Source organism: Suillus subalutaceus (assembly GCF_016647625.1).
Source record: "Suillus subalutaceus strain FC151 chromosome Unknown DFJ58scaffold_89, whole genome shotgun sequence".
NCBI classification, from domain to species: Eukaryota; Fungi; Basidiomycota; class Agaricomycetes; order Boletales; family Suillaceae; genus Suillus; species Suillus subalutaceus.
In genome coordinates this window covers 70438-95967 of record NW_024540338.1, presented here as the reverse complement: position 1 = coordinate 95967, position 25530 = coordinate 70438, and the positions used below count along the sequence as shown (strand labels likewise).

General features: G+C 50.4%; 7 protein-coding genes across 7 annotated transcripts; 1 reads left to right on the top strand and 6 right to left on the bottom strand.

The window, feature by feature from the left end:
- Positions 1-268: 268 nt before the first annotated feature.
- Positions 269-2833, bottom strand: DFJ58DRAFT_490480 (armadillo-type protein). Its single transcript, XM_041380649.1, has 3 exons — positions 2246-2833; positions 1801-2193; positions 269-1748 (listed from the first exon to the last, which is right to left on the bottom strand). Exons 1-3 carry the CDS (start codon positions 2647-2649, stop codon positions 350-352), a joined length of 2196 nt encoding a protein of 731 aa, XP_041241472.1. The 5' UTR covers positions 2650-2833; the 3' UTR covers positions 269-349.
- Positions 2834-3018: 185 nt separating this feature from the next.
- On the bottom strand, positions 3019-6005 carry DFJ58DRAFT_892352 (uncharacterized protein; the record flags this gene model as incomplete). Its single annotated transcript, XM_041394776.1, has 3 exons — positions 4706-6005; positions 4574-4651; positions 3019-4521 (listed from the first exon to the last, which is right to left on the bottom strand). The coding sequence occupies exons 1-3, from the start codon at positions 5993-5995 to the stop codon at positions 3019-3021; spliced, it is 2871 nt and encodes a 956-aa protein (XP_041241471.1). The 5' UTR covers positions 5996-6005.
- Positions 6006-6040: 35 nt separating this feature from the next.
- DFJ58DRAFT_747182 (armadillo-type protein) lies at positions 6041-8400 on the bottom strand. Its single transcript, XM_041387512.1, has 6 exons — positions 7672-8400; positions 7422-7607; positions 7277-7360; positions 6649-7215; positions 6528-6596; positions 6041-6475 (listed from the first exon to the last, which is right to left on the bottom strand). The coding sequence occupies exons 1-6, from the start codon at positions 8389-8391 to the stop codon at positions 6290-6292; spliced, it is 1812 nt and encodes a 603-aa protein (XP_041241470.1). The 5' UTR covers positions 8392-8400; the 3' UTR covers positions 6041-6289.
- Positions 8401-8613: 213 nt separating this feature from the next.
- Positions 8614-11390, bottom strand: DFJ58DRAFT_490444 (uncharacterized protein). Its single transcript, XM_041380648.1, has 5 exons — positions 11170-11390; positions 10824-11077; positions 10084-10769; positions 8831-10026; positions 8614-8780 (listed from the first exon to the last, which is right to left on the bottom strand). The coding sequence occupies exons 2-4, from the start codon at positions 11074-11076 to the stop codon at positions 8890-8892; spliced, it is 2076 nt and encodes a 691-aa protein (XP_041241469.1). The 5' UTR covers position 11077; positions 11170-11390; the 3' UTR covers positions 8614-8780; positions 8831-8889.
- A 1823-nt stretch (positions 11391-13213) lies between these two features.
- DFJ58DRAFT_490375 (uncharacterized protein) lies at positions 13214-13957 on the bottom strand. Its single transcript, XM_041380647.1, has 2 exons — positions 13913-13957; positions 13214-13861 (listed from the first exon to the last, which is right to left on the bottom strand). Exon 2 carries the CDS (start codon positions 13819-13821, stop codon positions 13336-13338), a length of 486 nt encoding a protein of 161 aa, XP_041241468.1. The 5' UTR covers positions 13822-13861; positions 13913-13957; the 3' UTR covers positions 13214-13335.
- Positions 13892-15544, bottom strand: DFJ58DRAFT_730468 (uncharacterized protein; the record flags this gene model as incomplete). Its single annotated transcript, XM_041385901.1, has 3 exons — positions 13892-14577; positions 14711-14871; positions 15045-15544. The coding sequence occupies 3 exons, from the start codon at positions 15542-15544 to the stop codon at positions 13892-13894; spliced, it is 1347 nt and encodes a 448-aa protein (XP_041241467.1).
- Positions 15545-20914: 5370 nt separating this feature from the next.
- Positions 20915-22692, top strand: DFJ58DRAFT_490195 (fido domain-containing protein). The gene is made up of 7 exons (XM_041380646.1): positions 20915-21139; positions 21192-21394; positions 21483-21596; positions 21652-21915; positions 21980-22060; positions 22112-22228; positions 22418-22692. Exons 1-7 carry the CDS (start codon positions 21040-21042, stop codon positions 22511-22513), a joined length of 975 nt encoding a protein of 324 aa, XP_041241466.1. The 5' UTR covers positions 20915-21039; the 3' UTR covers positions 22514-22692.
- Positions 22693-25530: the final 2838 nt, after the last annotated feature.

Below are 25530 nucleotides of genomic sequence, written 5' to 3'. Positions count from 1 at the left end.
AAATGGACCGAAAACGTTAGATGCGACTCACGACCATGGGCGCGCCCACGCTGATCTTGCCAAACTGTGACAGATCATCAACCTTGGGAGGCGCCCGTGGAACAGAGCTACCACCTGCAACAGCCAAGCCGTCAGGGCCGTGTTCTTGGTTCCGGTTGTCGCCGTGTCGAAAACCACTACGAAACATGCCTATCTGACGTCGGTTGAAAGACTTCTTCTCTGCAGCTGCTTTCTCATTGGCGGCCTGTAAAACGAGTGTCAATATATCAAATTTCAACGACACCAATCTGATAATTATATCTTACCAGCACATGAACGGCTGCAATCGTCATAGGCGTAGCATTGCGGCTCATCCATGCACGGTCGCGCAACTCGATGACATCCTAAAATCATGATGATGAACATAACTAACAAAGATACCCAGGAAATGCCACACCTGAAGCATGAACTGCATTCGACTGCTGACATTATGGCTCTTTCCAAGCTCCTTCATGCGCATGAAGTAAACGTCCATGTGCGCGCGGGCTTTCGGCTTGTCAAGCAACTGGCCAACCGTCTTCAACAGCTGACACAAGCTCTCAATCTTCTCTTCCTCGGAGTTCTCGATATCGGCCAGCAGCTTCTTCACATACTGGTGCATAATACGCTCTGTGAGCATCTGCAGCTTGAACAGCTCGCCAATGAACCTGATGAGAACAAGACCCTGGCGCCGCGCCTTCTCTGGAGCGTAGTACTCATCAAAACAAAGCTCAGCTTCTTTCGTGCCAATCTTCTTGTGAACAGCCTTGGTTGCATAATCGTCGGAAGTCTTCACCGCAGCGGCTGCAGCAGTAGCTTCCTTGGCGAACCACCCGCGCTCAAACTCTTCTTGACACCGGTTGAGGAGATGCTTCCGGAACAACTGTCCGCCAGCAATAGGCTTGCCCTCAATGTTCTTGATCCCCTCAGCCTGCACCTCAGGACTGATCTGCTCCATCATCTTCCGACACAACAGCGCATAGCACATCCCGCTCCAAGCCTCATCAGTCGCCTTCAAGTTTTCGAATACCAGCCGGGTGACTTGGATGAGCGTCCGCCCATCCTTCTCATCCACGCTCTTGTTGGCCCAGTGGATGATCTGGTCTGAAATCGTCTCGAATTTCTCCATCGTGAGCTTGTTGAGCAGCCCCTTGACCTTACGGTCGACCAGCTCAGGTGAATCAACATCAGGTTGAACTTTGCGGGTCATACTGATAGGGACCCAACGGCTGGCAGACAATTCCAGAGGTGTAACGGACTCGAAGCCAGCGCCCAGGATAGGTGCAGCGCCAAAGCCAGAACTATGTTCTTCCTGGAACATCGGTAACTTGTTGGTACCACCACGCCTCTCACCGCGTTTAGTGCGTATGCGCTTGGTGCCATGCATGGGATGCCCAGGCCCACCTGTGCTGGGCGTGCACGCCACCGTGGAACGAAATTGGGAAGAGGCACTGCTAGTTGAAGCAGAACGGTTGTTGGACATGGAAAACCGCTCTTCGCTGGTAAGTTTGCTTCCTGGGGACTGGAAATTGCCCATCTGGAAACCGCTTGGAATGGAAGGTTTCTTGAAGCCACCAATGCCCAGACCTACAGAAGCCTGACGGTTGGTAGAAACGGGCATTGCACCAGATTGCTCGACGGGTTCAATGCCAAGGACATCAAGAGCAGGAAGGACAGGCGGCTTCTCCTTACAAATGTGCATAAACTGCATAAGGAAGTCACGGTCGTATCTACAGGAAGCAATGAATGAGACATTCAAATTAAAAGACATAAGACACATACCTGAATCGGCCATCCCTGACGTTCACATTGAGCTCAACACTCGGGCCCTTGATGCCTTCGGGGTACGCAACCTCGCTGAGATTCTCGATGACACGTGCGGTGAGGAGTGCAGAAGGTGGAGGGGCAGAAACATCTCCCCTCGCTGAAGCAAGGTCGAGAGGGCCAGAACGTCTTCGTGGAATCTCAGTGGGAGAGGGCATCGAGGTGCACAATTCAGCAGTGGCACAACTAGTTGAGGTAGAACAGGCGTTGCGATGACGTCCAGAGCCACCGCGGGCCTTGGGAAACGAAGTTCGATCGACGGGTTCAATGCCAAGGACATCGAGAGCAGGAAGGGTAGGTGGCTTCTCCTTGCAAATGTGCATGAACTGCATTAGAAAGTCACGGTCGTATCTACACGCAGCAATGAATGAGACATTCGAAGTGAACGACATAATACACACACCTGAATCGGCCGTCCTTGACGTTCGCATTGAGCTCAACCCTCGGGCCCTTGATGCCTTTGGGGTACGCAACCTTGCTGAGATTCTCGATGACACGCGCAGTGAGAAGTGCGGAAGGGGGAGGCGTAGAAACACCTCTTTGAGCTGAAGCAAGCTCCCGAGACTCGGGAGGGCCAGGACGTTTTGGTGGAATCTCAGTGGGAGGGGACGTCGAGGTGCGCAATTCAGCAGTGGCACTGCTAGTTGAGGCAGAACGGACGTTGGATGGCATGGTAAAACGCTCTGCGTTGATAAGTTTGCTTCCTGGGGACTGGAAATTGACCATCTGGAAACCGCCTGGAACGGAGGGTTTCTGATAATCGACGTGAGGTTGACCACTTGTGGGGACCCGAATGTTGGAAGACATGTTGAGGAGCTGGATATTGGCGCCCAATCTGCCAGACGATGCAAGGATAGAACCCTATTCACCTCGCTGCACATGGGATCATCCGTCGGGCCGCACATGGCTAGATCAATACAAGCTCCTTGCAATGAGGCTTGCTTTAATACTTGCTGGACAAGAAGCACGCGCGTGGTGATGTAAGCATTCTAGTATGTGCTAGTTGTAGTAACAGCAACAAAAAGAGAACCGACGCAAAAGTACCGCGATGTGCATATTTCAGTTTGCAGGACACCAAGAAAGTGGGGAATATGATCAAAAAGCGAACGAAAACAGATAATGAGATAATGCAAAAGAAAAATGGATCGAAAACGTCAGTCATCGGAGTGAGGCAAATCAAGCCACGAGAGAGACTAGCTTGTCGCTGTCCTCGAGCTTCGAAGCGACCCGGTAGAGTCTCTCAGGCTCATTCTGGAACCCAGCACCCCTGAGCATGATAGCCATATAATCAAACGCCTTGGGAGCATCGATAGCAATATCGTCCAAAAATCCTGCTATGGGCATGAATCCCTTCTCGAATACCTCGAGCGTACACTGTCCTTTGCTCATAGCTTGCGCGAAGAAATCGCCCACCAACCTTGCATCCGTCTCTTTGCTCTCGAGCGCGGACGCAACCAGCTTGTCCACGAGCCGGAAGCGGTGCTCGTCAGGAAGATCAGGGAAATAGCCATCCGCTTCTTGGAGATTGCGAACCGTGAAGAACTCCTTCACGTCTTCATCAAGCCTCTTGACAGCTGCTTTTGATATGGTGGTGGGTGCGTTTTTAGATACTTCTTCCGACGGAGCCGTAGCGTTCTCTTCGGTAGCAAGAACGGACCGTGGAAGGTGGATCTTCCCGCGCTGTAGAGCGGGCTCAGGAACACCAGCATGACGAAGATCGACGCCCTGCTTAAGGCTCGACGAACGACCGGGCTTCGTGGACGCCTCAGCGGCGAGTTCAAGATTCTGACTGAGCATATGGAACATGTTGGAGCTCGAATTCGTCCGAAAATGTGTTTCCCGCTTGCTGTCCTTCTTTCTGCCCACGAGCGCACTACTTGGACTCACAACCATGGGCGCGCCCATGCTGATCTTGTCAAACTGTGACAGATCATCAGCCTTGGGAGGCGCCCATGGAATAGAGCCACCTGGAGCAGCCCAGCAATCCTGCTTGTGCTCGCTCCCGCCTCGAGGACCACCGCGAGACATGCGTATCTGACGGTTGTCTACGAGTCGAAAGCAGAACTCATGTGGAAGATTGGTGACGTAGACGTCTACTTCCTCGAGATTGCGAATCGCGAAGAACGCCCTCACATATCTATCGATTTCCTTCTTGATGTCTGCTTCTGACATGGTGGTGGGTGTGATCTCGTGTTCGTCTTCTAAAGGAGTTTTCATGCTCTCGTCAGCAGCACGAACGGATTGCGGAAGAGGCTGGAGCTCACTGTACTGTACAGCAGGCTCAGGAACACCGTGATCATGATCAATGCTTGGTTTCCGACTCGTCGAACAACTGGGCTTTGTTGATGTATTGGCGGCGAGCTCAGGGTTTTGGCTGAGCATGTGGAACATTTTTGAGTTCGAATTTGTCTGTGAAAGTGCCTCCCGCTTGCCGTCATTGCCGGCGCCAAAGATGTCGCTTGGACCCATCACCAATGTCCTGGGTGGACCATTAGTGATGTTGCCGAATGGTGACAGATCACCAGCCTTGGGAGGCGCCCGCGGAACATAGTCACCTGCAACAGTCCAACCATCAGGACCATTCTCTTCATTGTGGTCGCTGCCCCTTCGAGATCCATCAGGAGACATGCTCATCTGACGGTTGCAACACTCCTCTGCAGCTGCTCTCTCCTTGGCGGCCTGTAACACGAGTGTCAATATAATCATTTTCAACGACAGCAATATATCCTACCAGCATGTGAACGGCAGCAATCGTCAGAGGCGCAACATCGCGACTCATCCACATACGGTCATGCAACTCGATGACATCCTAAAATCACGACGATAAGCACAATCAACAAAGATACCCCAAAATGCCACATACCTGAAGCATGAACTGCATACGAGTGCTGATATTACGGCTCTTGCCTAGCTCCTTCATGCGCGCGAAGTAAACGTCCATATGCGCGCTTGCTTTCGGCGTGTCAAGCAACTGGCCGACTGTCTTCAACAGCTGACACAAACTCTCAATCTTCTCTTCCTCGGGGTTCTCGACGTTGCCCAGCAGCTTCATCACACACTCGTGCATGATACGCTCTGTGAGCATCCGAACCTTGAATAGCTCACCAATAAACATGATGAGATTAAGGCCCTGGCGCTTCGCCTTCTGTGCAGCGTGGTATTCTTCGAAATTGAACCCAGCATCATATGCCTTCGCTGTGACGGATGCAGCAGCAGCAGCAGCATCCTTAGCGAACCACCCACGCTCGAAGTCTTCCTGACACCGGTTGAGGAGATACTTCCTGAAGAGATGGCCACCTCTGATAGGTTTTCCCTCCGTATTCTTGATCCTGTCATCCTGCACCTCAGGACTGATCTGCTCCATCATCTTCCGACACAACCGCGCGTACATCTCACTCCAAACAGCTTCATCAATCGCCTTCTCGAACACTAGCCGGATGACTTGAATAAGCGTCCGTCCATCCTTCTCATTCACGCTCTTGTTGGCCCAGTGGATGATCTGGTCTGAAATCGTCTCGAATTTTTCCATCGTGAGCTTGTTGAGCAACGCCTTGACCTTACGGTCGACCAGCTCAGGTAAATCAATACCAGATTGAACCTTGCAGGTCGTACTCGCAGGAACCCAACGGTTGGCAGATAATTTGAGAGGTACAACGGGTTCGGAGCCAGCGCGCAGGGTAGTAGGTGCAGCGCCAAAGCCAGAACCCTGTCTTTGATGGGACATCGATACCTTGTTTGCATCGCCACGCCTCTCACCGCGTTTACTGCGCATGCGGTTGCCAGTGCCATTCATACGATGACCATGGCCGCCTTGACTGGGCGTGTGTGCCATCGGAGCGCGCAATTCAGCAGTAGCATGGCTAGTAGTTGAGGTAGGACGGAGGTTGGATGACATGATAAGATGCTCTTTGCTGGTAAGCTTGCTTCTTGGGGACTGGAAGATGCCTATATAGAAACTAGAAACTGTTTGGAACGGAGTGTTCCTGGTGGTCGGCGGGAGGTTGACGCTTGCTGCGGGTCGTATTACTTGTGAGGACCAGAATGTTGGCAGACACGTCGAGAGATGATTCAAGGGTAGAACCCTATTACGCACATATGATCGTCCTACGGGCCGCACATGGGTCAACACAGCTTCCTGCAATGAGGCTTGCATTGAAACTTGCCAGATGATAAGAACCTCAGCTGATGAGTCGATGACGAACTGTGGGAATCTGAAATGCATTGCTAATACCTGGTGTACTGCTAGCTGTATCCTATGCCGCTGTATGTAGTGAACGATAACAAAAAAAAGAGGACAAACGCAAAAGTGCCGTGCGATGTACATATATTAGTTTGCTGAACACCAAGAACATGTGCAATACGATCAGAAAACGAACGAAACGAAAATGCGATAAGAATGCAGGTGAAAAGAAAACGCATTGAAAACGTCAGATGGAAGTAGAACAAATCATGCAACGAGAGAGACTAGCTTGTTGCTATCCTCGAGCTTCGAAGCGATCCGTTGGAGTCTCTCAGGCTCGTTCTCGAATCCAGCGCCCTTGAGCATGATAGCCATGTAGTCAAACGCCTTGGGAGCATCGATGGCAATATCGTCCAAAAACTCCGCCATGGGCAGGAACCCCTCCTCAATGACCTCAAGCGTACACTGTCCGTTACTCGTAGCCTGCGCGAAGAAAATCACCGACCAACCTCGCATCCGCCTCCTTGCTCTCGAGCGCGGACGCAACCAGCTTGTCCACGAGCCGGAAACGGTGCTCGTCAGGAAGATTGGTGAAGTAAACCTCCGGCCTCTTGAAGATTGCGAACAGCAAAGAACTCTTTCACATCTTCATCAATCTTCTTCTTCACGTCTGCTTCTGACATGGCTGTAGGTGCGCTTTCAGGTTCTTCTTCCGAAGGAGTCGTGGCGTTCTCTTCAGCAGCAAGAACAGACCGTGGAAGGAGCTGAAGCTTCCTGCGCTGTACAGCGGGCTCAGGGACACCAGCATGACCAAGATCAACGCTCGTTTTCCGACTCGACGAACGACTGGGCTTTGCGGACGCCTCGGCGGCGAGTTCAGGGTTTTGACTGAGCATATGGAACATGTTCGAGCTCGAATTCGTCCGCGAAAGTGTCTCCCGTTTGCTGTCCTTCTTGCCGGCTGCGAAGACGCCGCTTGGACCCATTACCATTGCCATGGCTGGCCCCTTACTGATTTTTCCGAACTGCGACAGATCACCAGCCTTGGGAGGCGCCCGTGGCACGGAGCTGCCGCCGGCAACAGCCCAGCCGTCAGGACCGTGTTCTTGGTTCCGGTTGTCGCCGCGTCGAGATCCACCGCGAGACATGCTTATCTGACGGTTGAAAGACTCCTTCTCTGCAGCTGCTTTCTCCTTAGGCGGCCTGTAACACGAGCTCAGTACAAATGTTGTCAGTGATGCTAGTCTATCTTACCAGCTCGTGAACAGCAGCGATCGTCGTAGGCGCAGCAACGGTATTCCGGCTGACCCATTTGCGGTCACGCAACTCAATGACGTCCTGAGATCACGATGATGAGCACAACTAACAAAAAAGAAAACATAAAACTATTGCTACACACCTGAAGCATGAACTGCATGCGAGAGCTGACGTTGAGGCTCTTGCCGAGCTCCTTCATGCGCGTGAAGTAAACGTCCATGTGCGCGCGGGCTTTCGGCGTGTCAAGCAACTGGCCAACCGTCTTCAACAGCTGACACAAGCTCTCAATCTCCTCTTCCTCGGGGTTCTCAACATTGCCCAACAGCTTCTTCACACACTCGTGCATGATACGTTCCGTGAGCATCTGCAGCTTGAACAGCTCGCCGATGAACTTGATGCAGACCAAGACCCTGGCGCTTCGCCTTCTGTGCAGCGTAGTACTCGTCCGAATAGAGTTCAGCTTCCTCGGTGCCCTTCTTATCGTTAGCAGCCTTGGTTGCGTGATCATCAGAAGCCTTCGCCGCAGCTGCAGCAGCAGTAGCTTCCTTGGCGAACCACCCACGCTCAAAGTCTTCCTGACACCGGTTAAGGAGATACTTCCGGAACAGCTGTCCGCCGGCAATAGGCTTTCCCTCTGTGTTCTTGATTCCATCATCCTGCACCTCAGGACTGATCTGCTCCATCATCTTCCGACACAACCGCGCGTACATCTCGCTCCAAGCAGCCTCATCAGTCGCCTTCTCGAACACCAGCCGGATGACTTGGATGAGCGTCCGACCATCCTTCTCATTCACGCTCTTGTTGGCCCAGTGGATGATCTGGTCTGAAATCGTCTCGAATTTCTCCATCGTGAGCTTGTTGAGCAGCCCCTTGACCTTACGGTCTACCAGCTCAGGTGAATCAACATCAGGTTGAACCTTGCGAGCCGTACTCGTAGGGACCCAACGGTTAGCAGACAATTCGAGAGGTGCAACAGGCTCGAATCCAGCGCCCAGGATAGGTGCAGCGCCAAAGCCTGAACTATGTTCTTCCTGGGACATCGGTGTCCTGTTGGCATCACCACGCCTCTCACCGCGTTTACTGCGTATGCGGTTGCCAGTGGTGCCATGCATGGGATGCCCAGGACCCACCTGTACTGGGCGTGCGCACCATCGGGGAACGGAAAGAGGAAGCACTGCTAGTTGAAGCAGAACGGGTGTTGGATATGGCAAACCGCTCCTCGCTGGTAAGTTTGTTTCCTGGGGACTGGAAGTTGCCCATCTGGAAACCGCTTGGAATGGAAGGTTTCTGGAAACCGCCGATACCCAGACCTACAGAAGCCTGGCGATTAGCAGATGCGGGCATCGCACCAGAGGCGTTCCGATGACGTCCAGAGCCACCACGAGCCATGGGAAACGATACTTGATCGACGGGTTCAATGCCAAGGACATCGAGAGCAGGAAGGGTAGGCGGCTTCTCCTTGCAAATGTGCATGAACTGCATAAGAAAGTCACGGTCGTATCTACATGAAGCAATGAATGAGACATTCGAAGTTAAATAGGTGAAACACACACCTGAATCGGCCATCCTTGACGTTCGCATTGAGCTCAACCCTCGGGCTCTTGATGCCTTCAGGGTACGCAACCTCGCTGAGATTCTCGATGACACGTGCGGTAAGGAGTGCGGAAGGGGAGAGGGGCAGAAACATCTCTCTTCGCTGAAGCAAGGTCGAGAGGGCCAGGACGTCTTCGTGGAATCTCAGTGGGAGGGGGCATCGCAGACGTATCTATCCGAAGTGACTCCTTCAATTTCTTCCCGCTATCGCCGTTAAGCTGAGGCACAGAAGCTTCGTCATGCTCGGAGACTTCGCCGTCCTCTGGCTCTTGAGACTCGCTGGCGGGTGATGGAGTTTGAACGATGTCACCAGCTTCTTCCGCTTCAAGCTGAGCTTCCTCTGCCTCAAGAGCATCTTGCTGTTTCCGTTCCTCCTCTTCCAGTGCGATGCGTGCCTGCTCTGCCTCCCGCCGCTCTGCCTCAAGACGGTCTTCCTCCTCCTGGCGTAGGCGCTCCTTCTCCTCTTCCTCTGCTTGCCGTATCCGCTCCTTTTCTTCCTCCTCCATGCGTATTCGGTCCTCCTCAGCCTTCCTCTTGCGTGCAGCTTCTTCCTCCTCCAACCGCTTAGCCTCTTCCTCTGCTTCGCGCTTCTTCTTGTCTATAGCATCCTTCTTCGCACGCTCCTCCTCCTCCTTCTTCTCCTGCTCTTTCCGTGCGTTCTCCTCTCTTGCGCGCTTCGATTCCTCGCTCTCGATGCGTACCGAAACCGAAGGTTGCCGCCGGCTGGTCACAACAGGCGATGCAGGTGGGATAGGAACGGTCGGTGGTTGGGGGCTGTGCTTCTTGAGAGCATCAAGCGTCACCTCCATGCCATCCTGGCTCTTGATGGTAACCTTGGATGTAGAGCGTCCGCCAGGAACAAAGTCGCGGGCGTTCGTGTTAAGGCGAGGTGCGTTGGCGGTAGAAGGTGTGGGCGGTGGGGAAGACATGGAAGGAGGTGGTTGAGGTGTATGAGGGGGATGTGGGATAGCATGTGCCATGGTGGGCGTGCCAGGTAGTTGGGGGGCTGCGGGACGAGGTGACATGGGAAGAGGTCCAGGTTGATGGGGAGGGGGGACATGGGGGACATGTTGCGGGTGAGGCTGTTGGTGCATATGTTGGGAGGGCATAGCATAATACCCCCAAGGAGGTTGTGGTTGATATGGATCCATATACTTGGATCACGTTAAGAACACAGTTGATGAAGATATTTAGAAAAATGGAATACTGACATAGTATCCGCCCCATGACATGGGCTGCATGGGTACCTGCGGTGCTATACCTCCAGGAGGTGCTTGATGTGGGTGCGGTGCCATTCGGGGACTGGCAGGGATAGGTGGGCCACCCGGACCCCCTGGGCCAGCTCCCTGTCGAGACTGGCCTTGCACGTTTGGCACAGCACGAGAGAATGCAGGGGAACGTGGGGTACCAGAAGGCTGCTGCGGTGGCCGCATGCTATTTGGCACGAACTGCGAATATGAATGTGTGCCGAGTTGCGAGGGTTGCTGTGGCTGTTGCGACGAAGATGACGATGACTGGTGATGTGGAGGTAAAGTAGAGGGCCGAGTGGAAGGAGAGGATGTGTCAGAAGACGGTTGGGAAGACGATGACGAGGGATTCTGGAAGAGCTTTGCAATGTCTGCTCTAGACGGTTTAGGCGTGGATGCGCTTGATGTTGCGGCCGTTGAGGATAGCGCACTGGAGTTGGAGGGCGTTGATGATAGGGAAGGTCGTGAAGGCTGCTTCGACGACCCTGTGGCCGATGTAGAAGCTGAGCTTTTGCCATTTACATGGTTGGAAGACGTAGCAGGTACGGATCCGAAAGACTTTACGACTTCGGTTTTTACAGCGGGAATGGCAGCCGGCGATGAAGATAACGGGGCCGAGGCATCATCTATTGATCCAAACACAACGGATGCTAAGAGTATCAATTAGAACTAGAAATGATTTTGGAGTAATAATAAAATCAAACCTGGTCGTACTACCGATCCCACATTATTTCGAGGGACTGAGACGCCATCTTTTACGGACACGCCCTGGCCTAACGCACTTGGACGTCTCGAGTGAGAAATAGCTATTGGAGATGCAACATGAGTAGGAGCGGGAGACTGCGATCGCGGTGAAGGAGCTGCAGATGAATTGCTCTGCGGCGGGCCCTTTGCCCAAGCTGACTGCGAAGGGAGCGGGGTCGGAGTCTTTCCAGATGCAGTGGAAACTTTGCTCATTCTACAAACACAAAAAAAATACGCATAAGACGCGCAGAAGGTAGTTTGAGTTTAGCCGTCAGCAACAACGAGCACAGAACGAATTGAACTGACGAATTTTCGATGTAACAGATATTTTAGCAAACAGTCGATGATTTGTCGCGCGTGGTGGTCGTCAAGTATGACCTGCCTGCAGGCGAAAACAAAAGATCAGTTGTATGAACCTTGGTTCTGTCTATGAAAAACGAAAGCCCGTCGCTGTCAGTTGCGATCTCGGCAGGTTAAAAGGATGTCTTCCTGCTATAGCCTGAGGCTGTAGGGAAACGACGGAGTACAACAAGTGCGTGGGACTCCAGCCAAAAAAATCACCCCCTACGGTTGGACCCCAGAAACCTCATTTAAATGGTCCCCGTTCACTCAGTCGGCAATCCAACTTTTTATTGTTCTGACTATGTAGAACCGACGACGGAACCGTGCTGAACTCAAAAACACGTTCTTATAACACGAGCCAGCTTGACTGTCTTTAACGTCATTTACACGCCGTCAAGAAGACACGTATGCAATCCATGCCAAAAACACGCATCTCAGCTAGTCGGCGATAAGAATTAGCCCTACTAACCGGTCAACAAACTTGTATCGGTCACGAGCACTAGTTGAACTCGCTTGAACCCTTTCTGGACCGTCATGTTATTACGAGCGGCTCTAGGTGAGTCTAATATCGACTGATAAGCCTACTAGTGTACTCAAACGGTCCCTTAGGGTTCTTGCCGCTCAGACGCAAACTGGTCATCGCCAGCACAAGACATTTGTATTTCATCCGCGTGTACAGTATCACCGTAATGAGATTCGATCCTGGGTCAATTATTACATCCATATATTTCTTATCAGGTTGGGTTTACTCCGGGCAAACGTTTATTACGCTGAGCTCACAGGTGTTTTAATATCCATTTGTATTTTATCTTACCTAGCTCATCGAGGGAGATACCAACCGTCTTTATACCAGGCTACTCGCTGTTCCTGACCGATTCAGCCGATTGTTCCAGACGTCAAGGCTCTTGAGAGTGTGCACTCACTAGCCTCTCAGCTGTGCACGACGAACCCTTCAATAACCAGCTGATGAGCATCATACGAGGCCTTTCTCTCTGCAACGGAGGAAGGCAGGTATTTGTCGCAGTTTGCGCATTCACACCATGTAGATGACAAGTTCTTCATTGCATGACGCGAGTGAAACTTAGATGTCACTCCCTTAAGGCGTACGTACACATGCGTGTTTCGTTGTGGTTGGCTACAATTCCCTCATTCGTGACGACTGTCAGTGGTGATGAATGTGAGATTCACCAATCGGTCAGTGCGGGTTGCGACGCCTTGATGATTCGATTTCTGCCTGATCCAGATACCGAAATGTCGATCGTATCACTGAGGTCTGTCTCGGTTTCACGCAAAGATGTTCACCTTATTTTTGGCCATGTTCATCATGCTGATGGTAGTATACACAGTGGGAGGAGGTTTCAAATATGCTTTAAGCTTTTCCATCGCAAGTATTACAATCGATTTCTACCCACGCAACATGTATTTCTCAGACTGGGATTAGAGAATACCTCGATCAAAAGCACATCGCCGTGGCTTGTCAAGTACAGTAAGCACTGGGGCTGGGCTTGAACAGGAATACTGTGTGGAATGTTTGAATAGTCACGGAGCGGCCATCGATCCCTGGCCAGCTTTCATCAAATATACATGCCAAGGATTGTACGAACATTATCACACAAAGGTCGTCTGTCATGGATTGGTTAAATGACGTCCCAAGTCTCCTCGTATATACACAGCTGATTATAAACGGCATAGGGCCATCGATGCTAGTAATTGGCGATGGACCCAATAGCAAACTGCGACGTGCCCATCCAGAACAGCCGGTATGACAACTCACTTGTAATTTTTTAAAATGGATCATGACCCGCATGCAAGGGACAGCAGGAAAACTGACGTCTAGCATGTGTAACTGGACGGTTCCGCGGGAGTAAATTGTGACGTATGTACATGGTAGAGACAGTATAATTAAACCTGGACAAGTGATAGAACACGTAACCGGGTATCAAAGCAGAGCCGAGCAGAGACTGAGATAAAGGAAACGATGAAACACACCTGGTATGATAGCATTATTACGAGGTAGCAGGCTGAACAGTAAAAGAGGATCGGGAGCACCAGAGTGCAAGGCAAAAATTATCCCAATAACCAGTTTTCTTGTGCAGGTTGTTGCGTCACCGTCTGTACCTGAGGTTGAGGCTATAGCTGTAGCGTCGAGTTTGGCTGCACCACAGGCTCTTTCAATGCATTCTCCTCTCGCGCCCGTTTCGATTCCTCACTCTCGATGCGTACTGAAACCGAAGGTTGCCATCGGTTGGTCACAACAGGTGGAGTAGGAACGGTCGGTGGTTGGGAACTGTGCTTCTTGGGAGCATCAAGCGTCGCCTCTATGTCATCCTGTATCTTGATGGAAACCTTGGATATAGAGCGTCCACCAGGAACAAAGTCGCAGACGTTCGTGTTAAGGAGGTGTGGAAGGTGTGGGCGGCGGGGAAGACATGGAGGGAGGCGGTTGAGGTGTATGAGGGGGGTGCGGGATAGCGTGTGCCGTGGTTGGTGTGCCAGGTAGTTGGGGGTCTGCGGGGCGAGGTGACAGGGGAAGAGGTCCAGGTTGATGGGGAGAGGTGACATGAGGGACATGTTGCGGGTGAGGCTGTTGGTGCATATGTTGGGAGGGCATAGCATAATACCCCCAAGGAGGTTGTGGTTGATATGGATCCATATACTTGGATCACGTTAAGGTTGATAAAGATATTTAGAAAAATGGAGTACTGACATAGTATCCGCCCCATGACATGGGCTGCATGGGTACCTGCGGTGCTATACCTCCAGGAGGTGCTTGGTGTGGGTGCGAAGCCATTCGGGGACTAGCAGGGATAGGTGGGCCACCGGGACCCCCCGGGCCAGCTACCCGCCGAGACCCGCCCCGCACACCCGGTGGGCGCATGCTATTTGGCACGAACTGCGAATATGAATGTGTGCCGAATTGCGAGGGTTGCTGTGGCTGTTGTGACGAAGATGAGGATGGCTGGTGATGTGGAGGTAAATTAGAGGGCCAGGTGGAAGGAGACGATGTGTCAGAAGACGATGTGTCAGAAGATGATGTATCAGAAGACGGCCGAGAAGACGATGACAAAGGATCGTGGAAGAGCTTTGCAATGTCTGCTCTAGACGGTTTAGGCGTGGATGCGCTTGATGTTGCGGCCGTTGAGGGTGGCGCACTGGAGTTGGAAGGTGTTGATGATAGGGAAGGTCGTGAAGGCTGCTTCGACGACCCTGTGGCCGATGCAGAAGCTGAGCTTTTGCCATTTACATGGTTGGAAGACGTAGCAGGTACGGATCCGAAAGACTTTACGACTTCGGTTTTTACAGCGGGAATGGCAGCCGGCGATGAAGATAACGGGGCCGAGGCATCATCTATTGATCCAAACACAACGGATGCTAAGAGTATCAATTAGAACTAGAAATGATTTTGGAGTAATAATGAAATCAAACCTGGTCGTACTACCGATCCCACAATATTTCGAGGGACTGAGACGCCATCTTTTACGGACACCGCCCTGGCCTAACGCACTTGGACGTCTCGAATGAGAAATAGCTATTGGAGATGCAACATGAGTAGGAGCGGGAGACTGCGATCGAGATGAAGGAGCTGCAGATGAATTGCTCTGCGGCGGGCCCTTTGCCCAAGCTGACTGCGAAGGGAGCGGGGTCGGAGTCTTTCCAGATGCTGCTCTAGACAGTTTATGAGTAGATGCGGTTGATGTTGCGGCCGTTGAGGATAGCGCACTGGAGTTGGAGGGTTGCAGGATCAGGGGTTAGAGCTGTTGGAGGAGCCGACGATGGCATTAGTCACGGCCATGGAAGGTACGAATGGTTTCATGGCTTCTTCATCCTCTCGCCTCCACCTTTTGGCCTGCCTCTCGGATACCCCCTTCTCTTTCCATTGCCATTGCTTCTTGATGGGCTCAGGGTAATCCCACAGGGCTTCGTCCATCAGCTTGCTCCTGCAGGGGTCTAGCCATTCACCCCCGGTGGCTTCTCTGGGGTCGTGAGGCGCGGGTAAGGTGCATCGCGTGGCTTCAAGTCCCACTAACTCAGTTAGAGCAGGGGGACGACCAGTAATCCACACGCCCGCCTTGCCTTCAGGGATGAATGCGAGTTGGATTCCGTTTCCCGCATTGGCGTTCAGCGCAACAACGAATTCTTCGTATCCAATGGGGGAGGGAATAGTGTCGAGAGCGGCTCCTCCACGTAAGTCCGCGTCATGCTGGAGATATAGACGGATTTGGTCAAGGGTGAGGAGCAGGGTGACGTTGCGACGGTAAGGGTCCGTAAGTACGAAGCGTTCGTTGCCCAAAGGTCGTAGCAGCGGGGCAGGAACTGAGTTGGTGTTGGGCGTAGACATGGGGGGTGATAATCATCGAGTGGAAGTGGAGTGTAAATACATAGCTATCAGTGCCATGACCCGAATGTCATTGGAGGCAAGTAAAGGCACACAATTAATTTGTAATCAATTACATAATCAACCACAAACTTCAAAATTTACTGTAAGTCGATCAACTGATCCATGATCATCCATCGTCCTCACCGCTGTCATTGAAAATCATCGCAACAGTCATAGCTAGCACCGGCAGTATCTCTCGAGCTCACTTGAGTTACTTACCCATAGTACTATATAGTAGTCGATCAATTCCCTCCCTTTCCACGCAGGGCGCTATCACTTCCTTGATTACGGCCATGTTCCACCTTCACTGTCCAGAGCAACAGCTGTTCTGGACAATCAAGGTGAAAAAATAGCCCAGCGCTGTGTTCAAATAAACCCACCATCGAATTCATGTCCTTTCCTCCAGTCTAATGCTCGGTTACCAGCTTAATCCTAACAACGTCACGATACCGACATTATTTGCACCTACTACTGATACAATATAGAATCTGAAAAGCAGCGTCCTTGCTGGGCCCCAGAGATGTGGTGGACAGGCCATGCGCTTCAGGGTCCTCAGATGATATGCGGATTTCCGGGTAACAATCCATTATTTTTGAATGTGTGCGCTACATTCCGTATAGTCCACTCAGCAGGGAATGGATCGCGATTGAAATCTACCTATATATTCACGAACGCAAGGACCCTTGATCCATTTGGTCCCGAATTTCCGAGGCTCGAGACCATTCCTCCGGTAGCTAAGTTTACTGCTGTGAAAGTGCTGTCTACTGATGCTGTCGTGGTGCAAGATTCTCCTATCCTTGTCGCAAATAATAAAGGTCGACTGAGGAATCGTTCTATAATATGACATGCAGGTCGGCCCACAAGTTTGACGACGGCACAAATACTGAGGCAGAATTAATCAACTGCTTGATGAGTAAGTCCCGTCCGTCCCGCACTATGCCCTGGAGGAGATCATCTCGAAGGAATTTCAACACCAGGTTTCAAACAAAAACGTGCTGTGGTATTAGTGATGGAGACAGCGCAGCTTCACGCACCGAATACTATGATTAGGCGATCGATTGGTACCCAGCGCTCAGCAGCGATAGTTCTTGATCCACTACGCGACGCCTTTTCCTTGAATTCATCAAGGTAAGAGCCGCGAAAGCCTTGTGGTGGTGTTCCAGGGGACACAGCAGGTATGCTTGAGTTTGATCTCTGTTGTACATGCGCCAGAGCTCCGGATCTTGCTGATGATATGGAATTCACTGTCAGGCGACTGGACTTGATCCCTCCCTCATCGCCATGGGGTTTTAAAATGAAACACGCGGCGTTTCACCCCTTGCAAGATTTCGATAACGGGATCATGGCAATAATTGCATTCAGTACAAGGTTTTCGAAGCTAGACCATGCTGGTGATTCGTAAACGCGCAGTAGGCATTTATACGTTTACAGATCCGTGTGTTGCGCTAATATGACCATTTTTGTTGCAGAGTTGCGCCAGCGATACGTCAGTCCATCTGAAACAAGGAGAGCGATCCGTAAAGCCGAGCTTCAACACGAACGCTGGACTGCTATGCGATCGCGAAGCACTGATAAGTTATTCGAAACCAAAATTTGTCTCATTGATAATAACTTTCGTGGAATCCCGACTCGATCGCATTCGAGCGGGAATCAACAAATTCTTCTTATACGTGATGTTGTCGCACAAATGGGAAGGGAAGAGAATTACCATTACCCGACAAGAACATTTTAAACTTTCGATGCGGTCCACAGCACCTCAAAATTTAGCGAAACTGTTGCTTGCTGACGAGGATGTCGATAGACACGAAGCAATACGTGTTGCATCGACAAAGTGAAGGTGCAAAGTCATCAATCACCATGTTCCTGTGGTATCGTAATCCATTTCTCACCATCACGTACTCGTCAGATGCTTTCCGGTCCATCCACATTTGGCAGACTGGTGGACGAGGGTGAATTTTACAAGAATGAATTTCTTGCCTCTTTGGCCGTTCTCTTGTTCAACAAGGATTGGACCTTGTATGGTCATGATGATCGGTCATCTGATCCCAAGAAAGTACGTTCTCCGCGAGGTGGAAGAGGTGACAGTCATCGGTTCTAACTAGGATCGGATGATGGCCAACTCAAGCTGCAATGAACATCCACTCGTGTCGCGACAGAGGAAGGTTATACCGAATATCCACTGTTAGGCATCTTCAGTGTCCTGAATGAAGAAAATAGAGAGAAGGCACTGAGAAGGCTCTCGGTCGGTTTCTGCAGGCAGTCTGGCGATGTCACTGTACTTTATTGGATCGGGAAAGTACCAGGATTCAACCTTGAAGATATTTCTCCATTCAAAAATTCTTACTGATCTGCGCTACTGACCCTAACGAAGGAAGAACTCGATGACACCATCTCTGCTTTGTGCGTTGCTGTTTCCCCCCTGGCCCCGCGAGTCGCATAGAAGTGTGAGCAGGAGGCCAATGAACTGAGCCGCGCATATGACAGAAAGGCGGCTGGGCTCAAGACATCTGCATCGCGACGACGAATGACCTAATCGAAAGACCGCTTGGTACCCTCAGTCGTAGGGCATCAAGCGGTCGGATCGCAGCCCGCCAACGGCAACTCCTGATGCAAACTCTACGAACTACTATGCAGAGACTGAGCATGGAAGCACATTAGAGCTCCTTGTCCGACTGGGGCAGCCATTCTGTACAATCTCGCACTGGCGGTTGCGGAATATAAGAGGCTCGCGTGTGATAATCAGATCCTCGCTCATGTCGATGATCTGAGTCGCATCCTGGCCTCGAATGTTAAATACTTATACTTCAGATACACATGTAGAAATAGGAAAACTCACCTAAACGTCGTTGGAGACAGCGAGAACCATATTTCAGAATTTGATGAGGAAGGGAATAGATCGAAGAAAATAGGTTGATCAAGATAATGAACTGATAGAATTACGAAAATCTGGGTATGTTCTGTTAAGTTCGACGACTATACATGGGCATTTTATTGGAGCAAGGTGTTCCTGTAGAATGCAGGAGAAAGGGGGGATGAAACAAAGGGAGCGTTGCAGTGGCGTCAAGGTAATGTCGAAGTGTGCTGCAATGAGGTGACTCTCTGAAAGTGTGAAACAATGAGATAGTGCGTAAGGGGAAAAAAGGGAAAGTGCAGAACATGACTCTAGCACGAGGGGCTTCACTCCTCGTGCTGATGGCGTCGGCATTCGGGCGTGGTTCGGGAGTACAAGAATGTACATGGATCCTTACAACAACAAAATACAGAGTAGGAAAGTTGCCCTTGCTCATATTGGTCCGCTGCCGCCAACTCGCGCACCTTTCTTCTTGGAGAGTCGCGCTCTTCACGGTCAATGCGCCGCCGATGTGACCAAGCATGCGGGGAATTTGTCTCCCCATTTTCAGAAAACACTTGCTGCTAACTTCAATATCATCGCTTTATAAAGCTTGGTAATTTTCATTCCCGAGGTATTTCTTGGGTATTGCTGTAAATCCTCAATTGTGACATATAGTGCCTTCGCTGTATTCACTCACAATGTAGTCTTCGTTCGATTTGGATTCCAAGTTCCGTATCCGAGACAGTGACAGTATCTATATACGTACCATTCGCACCCTGCAGATGAAGCATTGACATTGAAGTTTGATTAACATCCTTGCAATTGCATGTCCCGATAAAATAATATGATTTTATACTCCTCCTTTCGTACTTCAGATGGACTGTAGCATCGCAAATCAAGTAAACCAGACTAATTATGTCACCTACCACCGGACCTTCAGTTTTTTCCGTAGAAGCGAGGTCGGAGTCGTTCTATCCGAAAACTCCGTGGAATGGTTTCACTGAATTCTGCATTATAGGGCGAGTTTGCTATACATCAAATGAAACAACGACAGGGTGTGCCAAAAGTAATTATAACGCACTTCCATTGCTTCACCTTTTCCCTTGGCAGTTATGAATTGGGGTGGTCACGGTGAAGATGTACTCAAACGTGGTGGTCACGACAGCAACCGCGTTTGCTACGTGTACGTGACACAACCTTGTACATTGATACGCAATACCATATTGCCCAGCGTTTCGAAATATATGATGAAGTTCTGCCAGCGAATGAGCTAGCTAAAAAAGGCATTCCGGAAGTCCCCTGCTTACAAATAGTTTTAACGAATCATTAGTCAGCATCTTGTTTCCTTACCTCTTTCATAACGTTGTCTAGGATGAAGCGAAACAAAGTCTGATTCGAAGATGCACTGATCCTCGTGTCCAGCATGTGCTGATCGATTACAGGTTGATGGTTTTAGCCATGTAGAATTACAGATACCCTCTTTTTATGATTTCTGCGCGGTTTCTACGCGTTGTTATTATGGAGGATGATGAAAGAGCGATCTGATCAGCGCGGTTAGATACGTCAAAGGATGAGGCACTGGTGCCACGAGGCTGCAGCACTGAATCTTCGTAACTGGCTCTAACCATAGCAGTTGTTCTTCGCCTGTTCTACTGATTCCATAATCCGAATCCTTAATCACAAGCGGCCGGACCTGGGCTAGAGCAGCCCAGTTCTCACAAACAAGACCCTGGAACCTCATGACCTCCCTTATCAAGCACTGATCTAGAGTTTCACACAAAGTTATCGCCCAGTCACGGACCATCCTCCAAAACAAGTCATTACTCGACTCGAGGTAATATTAATTGATTGACTACCGGTATTCAGGAATATGATTCGTCCCTCACTTCCAGTTTATTTGGTGCAAGTGCAGCCGCTCTCAGTACACACACTATGTGAGCACATTTCGCCTCTGAATTGGTGATGGGTACTGATGGATCTCAGGATGGACGTAGATCCCGAGTCTGACTTCCGTGTTAAATTCCATGCGCCTCAGCTGGCACCGATGCATATTCCGGGCTGGGATTACAGCAGTATCCCAGAGCTCGTCGTGAGTCTAATCGCCATCGCCGCCATCGATGACTCTTGCTAATTGTTTTCATCTATTTCTATTCACCTAAATCGTCGTGCATGTGACCCTTGTCCTCCTACTGAAACCAATCTCCATATCCGTCCGCCCTTGTCATCTGATTCATCCTGATTCATTATCGTCTAACTCAAGGACTTACCTGGTTGTGTGCCCGACGAAGATGCACTCGCTCTCACAGAGCTCCTCCGCAGCATTCAGTCTGCGACCACCCCGGACGACATTGAACGCCATCTCCGCGCGCTAGCCCTCATCTGGGAAGATTACTACCTTCCTAAATTTCCTGTTCCTTTCTTTCAGGTGCGGGTTGCCGACGTACGCGCGGCCGGCGGGTCCCTTAGTACTGCTCTCCCACTCTACGACGAGGCGCGTAGTTCGGTGGTATCTGTGGGCTAGGGCTAAAATGTCTTACTGATTTGCTTTCCATTGGCGCCTTCCGCTTTTCTCATTCCCCGATCATATTGTTTTTGGTTCTTGCCATTTGGTTCTTTTCTTCCAATGCAGGTTCTACATGGTATTACTGGCCAGAATGGCGCGGTATTTGCCCAGTTCGTGTCGACAGTGCGGATGTTAGCGCAAGGTGATACGGAGCAGCAAGGTGCGATCCTGCATACGCGCGTCACAACATCCCGATACTTACCACTTCATAGCTCGCAGCACCGGTTCTCTAACTTTCTTCCAACGCTGGAAGCCCGCGCGTGAACATGCCAATCCCTTCAATTGGCCCATGCTCCCACAAGCGTCGGCCGATATCCTAGCGGCATGGCGCACGAGTCCATACCAGCGGCAGTACCTCAACTACATCTGGATCAAGGCACATCACCTCGAAGGCACCTTCCACTTGGCTGGGGAGGTGAGTTGTTCGCTCGTGGACAACCAAACGCAGAAGCAGCGTTACGGTTGTAATAGTAGTTCTAGCATTAATGCTTTTGTCAACCTAGTCTGCAGATGCACTCACTCATTGGGGATTTGCCCCCCACTTAGTGCGATGTGATGCTAGAAGCGATCTTAAAGACCCTGAGGCCATCGTTCAAGCGTTAATTGACCTCGAAGACGTGAGTTATCTCCCATTTTTCTTCCTCATCCTCACTCAACCCGTTCAACCTCCAGGCTTTTTCTGCCACCATTCCATCCCACGAGCGACCAGAGCTCTTGACCCCCGGACTGATACAAGCGTTGCACGCCAAGCTAATGCGTACATCAAAAGTGAAGATCAATGACCCAATAGTCGGAGGCATGCATTATATCAATGCAGGGTTCACCCGCCAGACGACACAGAAATCAGTGGTGAGACGCAGTCAACAGTATAATCTCGCATTTTGCCCTGCGGAGCGCGTGGACCAGCAGCTGGAGTATATATGTCGGATGGGGAAGGTGAGTGGGCATTTATTCGCGTGTGGCGCTTTGCGCCGACTGGGGCACTAACGGTAAGATACAGCAATACATTGCGCGCTGGAGGAACCCGTTTGCGACGGCTGCCTGGCTTCATGTCACTTTCGTTAGATGTCACCCATTCGATGTGTGTTTTTCTTCTCTCCTCCTCATTCCTTGTGATCTGACGTGGACAAAGGATGGAAATAGTCGAATGTCACTCCTTATCTCGTCTATCCCGCTTATGCGTCATGGATTCCCGCCGCTCTGCATCACTCCATCACTGAGGAGTGTATATTATGATGCATTGAACATTGTGAGCGTTTTCTACGGATTGGTGCTCATTCCATTTTCATTGAGCCGTATTGTCAATCTCCTTTATTCTGGTGTTTTGCAATTGTCTCACGTGCTGTTCCGTTCTGTTTTGTGGATTTTTCGTGTCATCCCACGATACACTACTTCACTCCTACCTGTACCCACACCAGTCAATGCTGACCTCCTATAGGCCTGGGAAGGCGACTTCCAGCCCCTTATCAACTGCTTCGTGGACTCGATGAACTCGAGTCTCGAGGAAGTGCAGCGGATTATGGGCGCTGCTTAATCTCCGCGATCTGCAACCGGTCGAAGAAGCTCAACTCGTTGCCGAGTTGGTTCTGTGCTTGGTGTTGTGTCATCATGGTCCATTCGAAAAGGAAAAAGAAAGTGTAGAAGTGTTTTACGGTAATGCGTGTCTCTGTATGCGTTCTTTGGATGTTTGTTCGCTGCGTTGGTGGATTAGGTGTCTAGTATATTAATCCCCTTTGCTTCTTATCAAGCTCATGTTATACTCTTCCAAGCTTCCCCCTTTCTTTCATTAGCTTCCTCGCAGAGTTACCCATACCCATCCCTATCACTTTCATATTCTCAGTTCTGTTACGATCACTTCCCAGTGATTCGACATACCTATGCCTCGCCATGAATGTATGATACATTAGCTTGTAAATTCCAGAATTTCCAGATGTACTTTTTGTTCAAGCGAGGAATCAACTCACATATATCCTTTGAAGCTAATTGTCGCGAGCAATTTACAAGCCATGGGGAAAAGAACAAGCTTAATGATCTCGATCCTTCCCGGGCTAAGCCTGCCGTAATAGGACAGCCTCTCGGCTAGGTTACTTAAAAGACGAGGTTTGCGCCAACAGAGTTCACGCACGTAGGTTCTTCATGAGTATGATCGATATCAACATTCTCTGGACATGACCACACTCCTTAGTTATGAATTACACGTGTTGCTGTCTATGTCAGATGTAACCCAAAATATTTGGAACAGACCAAAGAAGTTGATCTCAATATCGGAAATGTCAGCTCAATCGCCGGCTAGGAATGCAAGCTTGATGTAGTAACCCACGACTAAGCCAGCGTAGACCATCGCCGTTCTATAACGAATTGCCTGGAGTGCAATATCAGAATTAGCGCATATAGCTATGTCATCTAGACGACGCACCGTGAATTTCTTCCAGCTGTCTAGGGGATCATTGTCATCAAAAGGACCACATATGCCAGGGACAGAGAAATGGCGCAGGAGGCGCTGGCCGTTCCAGTACCCAGCCCACAAAAGGCACACAAAGAAGGCCGAATAAACTCAATACAGGACGAATCGCTTCGCCCAACCAGATCGCCATGGACTCCGCTCTAGCCTTCTCGTCATCCTTCTCGTCCTGAGATGATACAATTAGATATTGATCAATAACGCTTTATGTCCGTACTTTCACCTTCAGTTAGCGGCCAGATCAGGGCCTCATTTTGTGATAGGAGGTGAGCAGACCGCAATTGTGCAACTAAGTACCTCGGCACATCAGAACTATGTATGCACTGCGGCTAGCTCTGTTTTTTCGCATCACGAAACTGGCATCCCGTATGGTTGACGAAAACCGATTCGCTTTGTACGGAAATGACCATACCGAGTCGTTGGGCTTTCAGGCGCACTTGGATCTCGCGCACTTATCCTTCCGTGCACAGCTGGACACATACACGCTGGGGATCCTACAAGTCGGGTGCTTTAGTATGTGAGCGTGGAAGGTGAAGATGAGAACTAGCACTTGGGAATCTGGCTAGTCATGACAAAGAAGTTTCCGACAAGATAAGGTGAGACACGAAAGCCAGGATCGGGATGATTCAGCTAAGGGGGTGGGAAGCCAGGTTCCGCCAGAGCGTGTGAGAAGGACTACGCCGTATGTGGTCTGGACTCTAGAAGTATTCCATGAACTAAACAAAAAGATCATGATCGTAAACAAACCTTCTGAACGCGTTTTGGTATAGTCTGCGATAGGGACGGTGCACAAGCGCCGCCGATCACTGATCCATTATGCCACACATGCAGTGGCTTGCGCTGTCACGCAGACACATTCTTGACAGGCACACAATTGCATGAAAATCACGTCAATGAGGCAAGCTAACAAAATTTCCAAGGATTCGATGGAATGAGGAGAAACATAGCGTGAAGCTAGGGCGACCCTCTTTTCCATTTTTCCCACCGGAAACACTCCAAGGCGGTACCAATGCAAGAAAGAACTTTAGCTGGCAAGTTGAACTATCGAGGCTCTCCTCCATTAATATTGGGAGCATGCATTCCACGAACGAGGTGACCTCCTTCCTGCAATGCAAGACATGCTGAGGTTTAATAAGACCAAGGCGCTCTGTGTATATAAGTTAACTAACACCCAAGCAGTTCTCGCGCTATTCCGAGTCTCACCCTAGAAGAGCCTGCAATGCAAAGTACTTGCAAAACATGCAGCCATGTATAGATGCCTGTCGCCATCTTCGACAACGAGCACGAATTCAGAGTCGCCATCACCCTAGAAGGCGAGGGTTGTAAGATTACACATGACTGTTCAACAGTAGCCGAGCTGCCTTTTGACTTCTGTCATTCAAATTCGCAGAACTCATCTAGCACCAGTCACCAATCAGAAAAAGATACGGGCCAGTCTGAAAGAACTCACTATAACACGTCTATCGTCAATGATCAAAACGTTCGAATGAAAATAGAGCAAGGTCCGGCACGTATCTTTTCGATGAAATTAGCTGTAGACACCAGCCTGAGTGACGTGCAACAATATACATACGCATCGCGTTCCTCTGCCTCGGAATGAGGCCAGTAGAGGCACCTTGTCCAGCTTCATCTTGCTTTCGCTCAACACTATGCTTTCCTGTGAAGGCTGAGGTACTTCGCTAAACAATTCCTTCAGAGTGTCGCGGCCAGTGTAACGGGGACCTTCCTATTGACGCGCAAGAGCGATCTAGGCCTCGTAGAATGAGACCGCCGCGTTAAATCAATGACTACCGTGGTATGTAGATGAAACACGTCGTGAATGACGTGTAAACACTATGCGTAGTTGAGCGAACGAGGCGAGTGTAAATAACATATTCAATGGTACTCGGTGTATAACCAGAGGACTCGCACCGGTTCTGAGGTACTTTACAGAAAATGGTGGGTCTCAAACTGGCTCTTCACCACCTCGCACACCCGGGTTCATGCCATAGCAGTAGTTCCGGGTCCAGCACTAGACGTGAAGAATGTGGTTCAAAGTTCAGAGGAAGATTGACTAATGCGCACGTGGCCCCACGCGACTAGCTTATTTG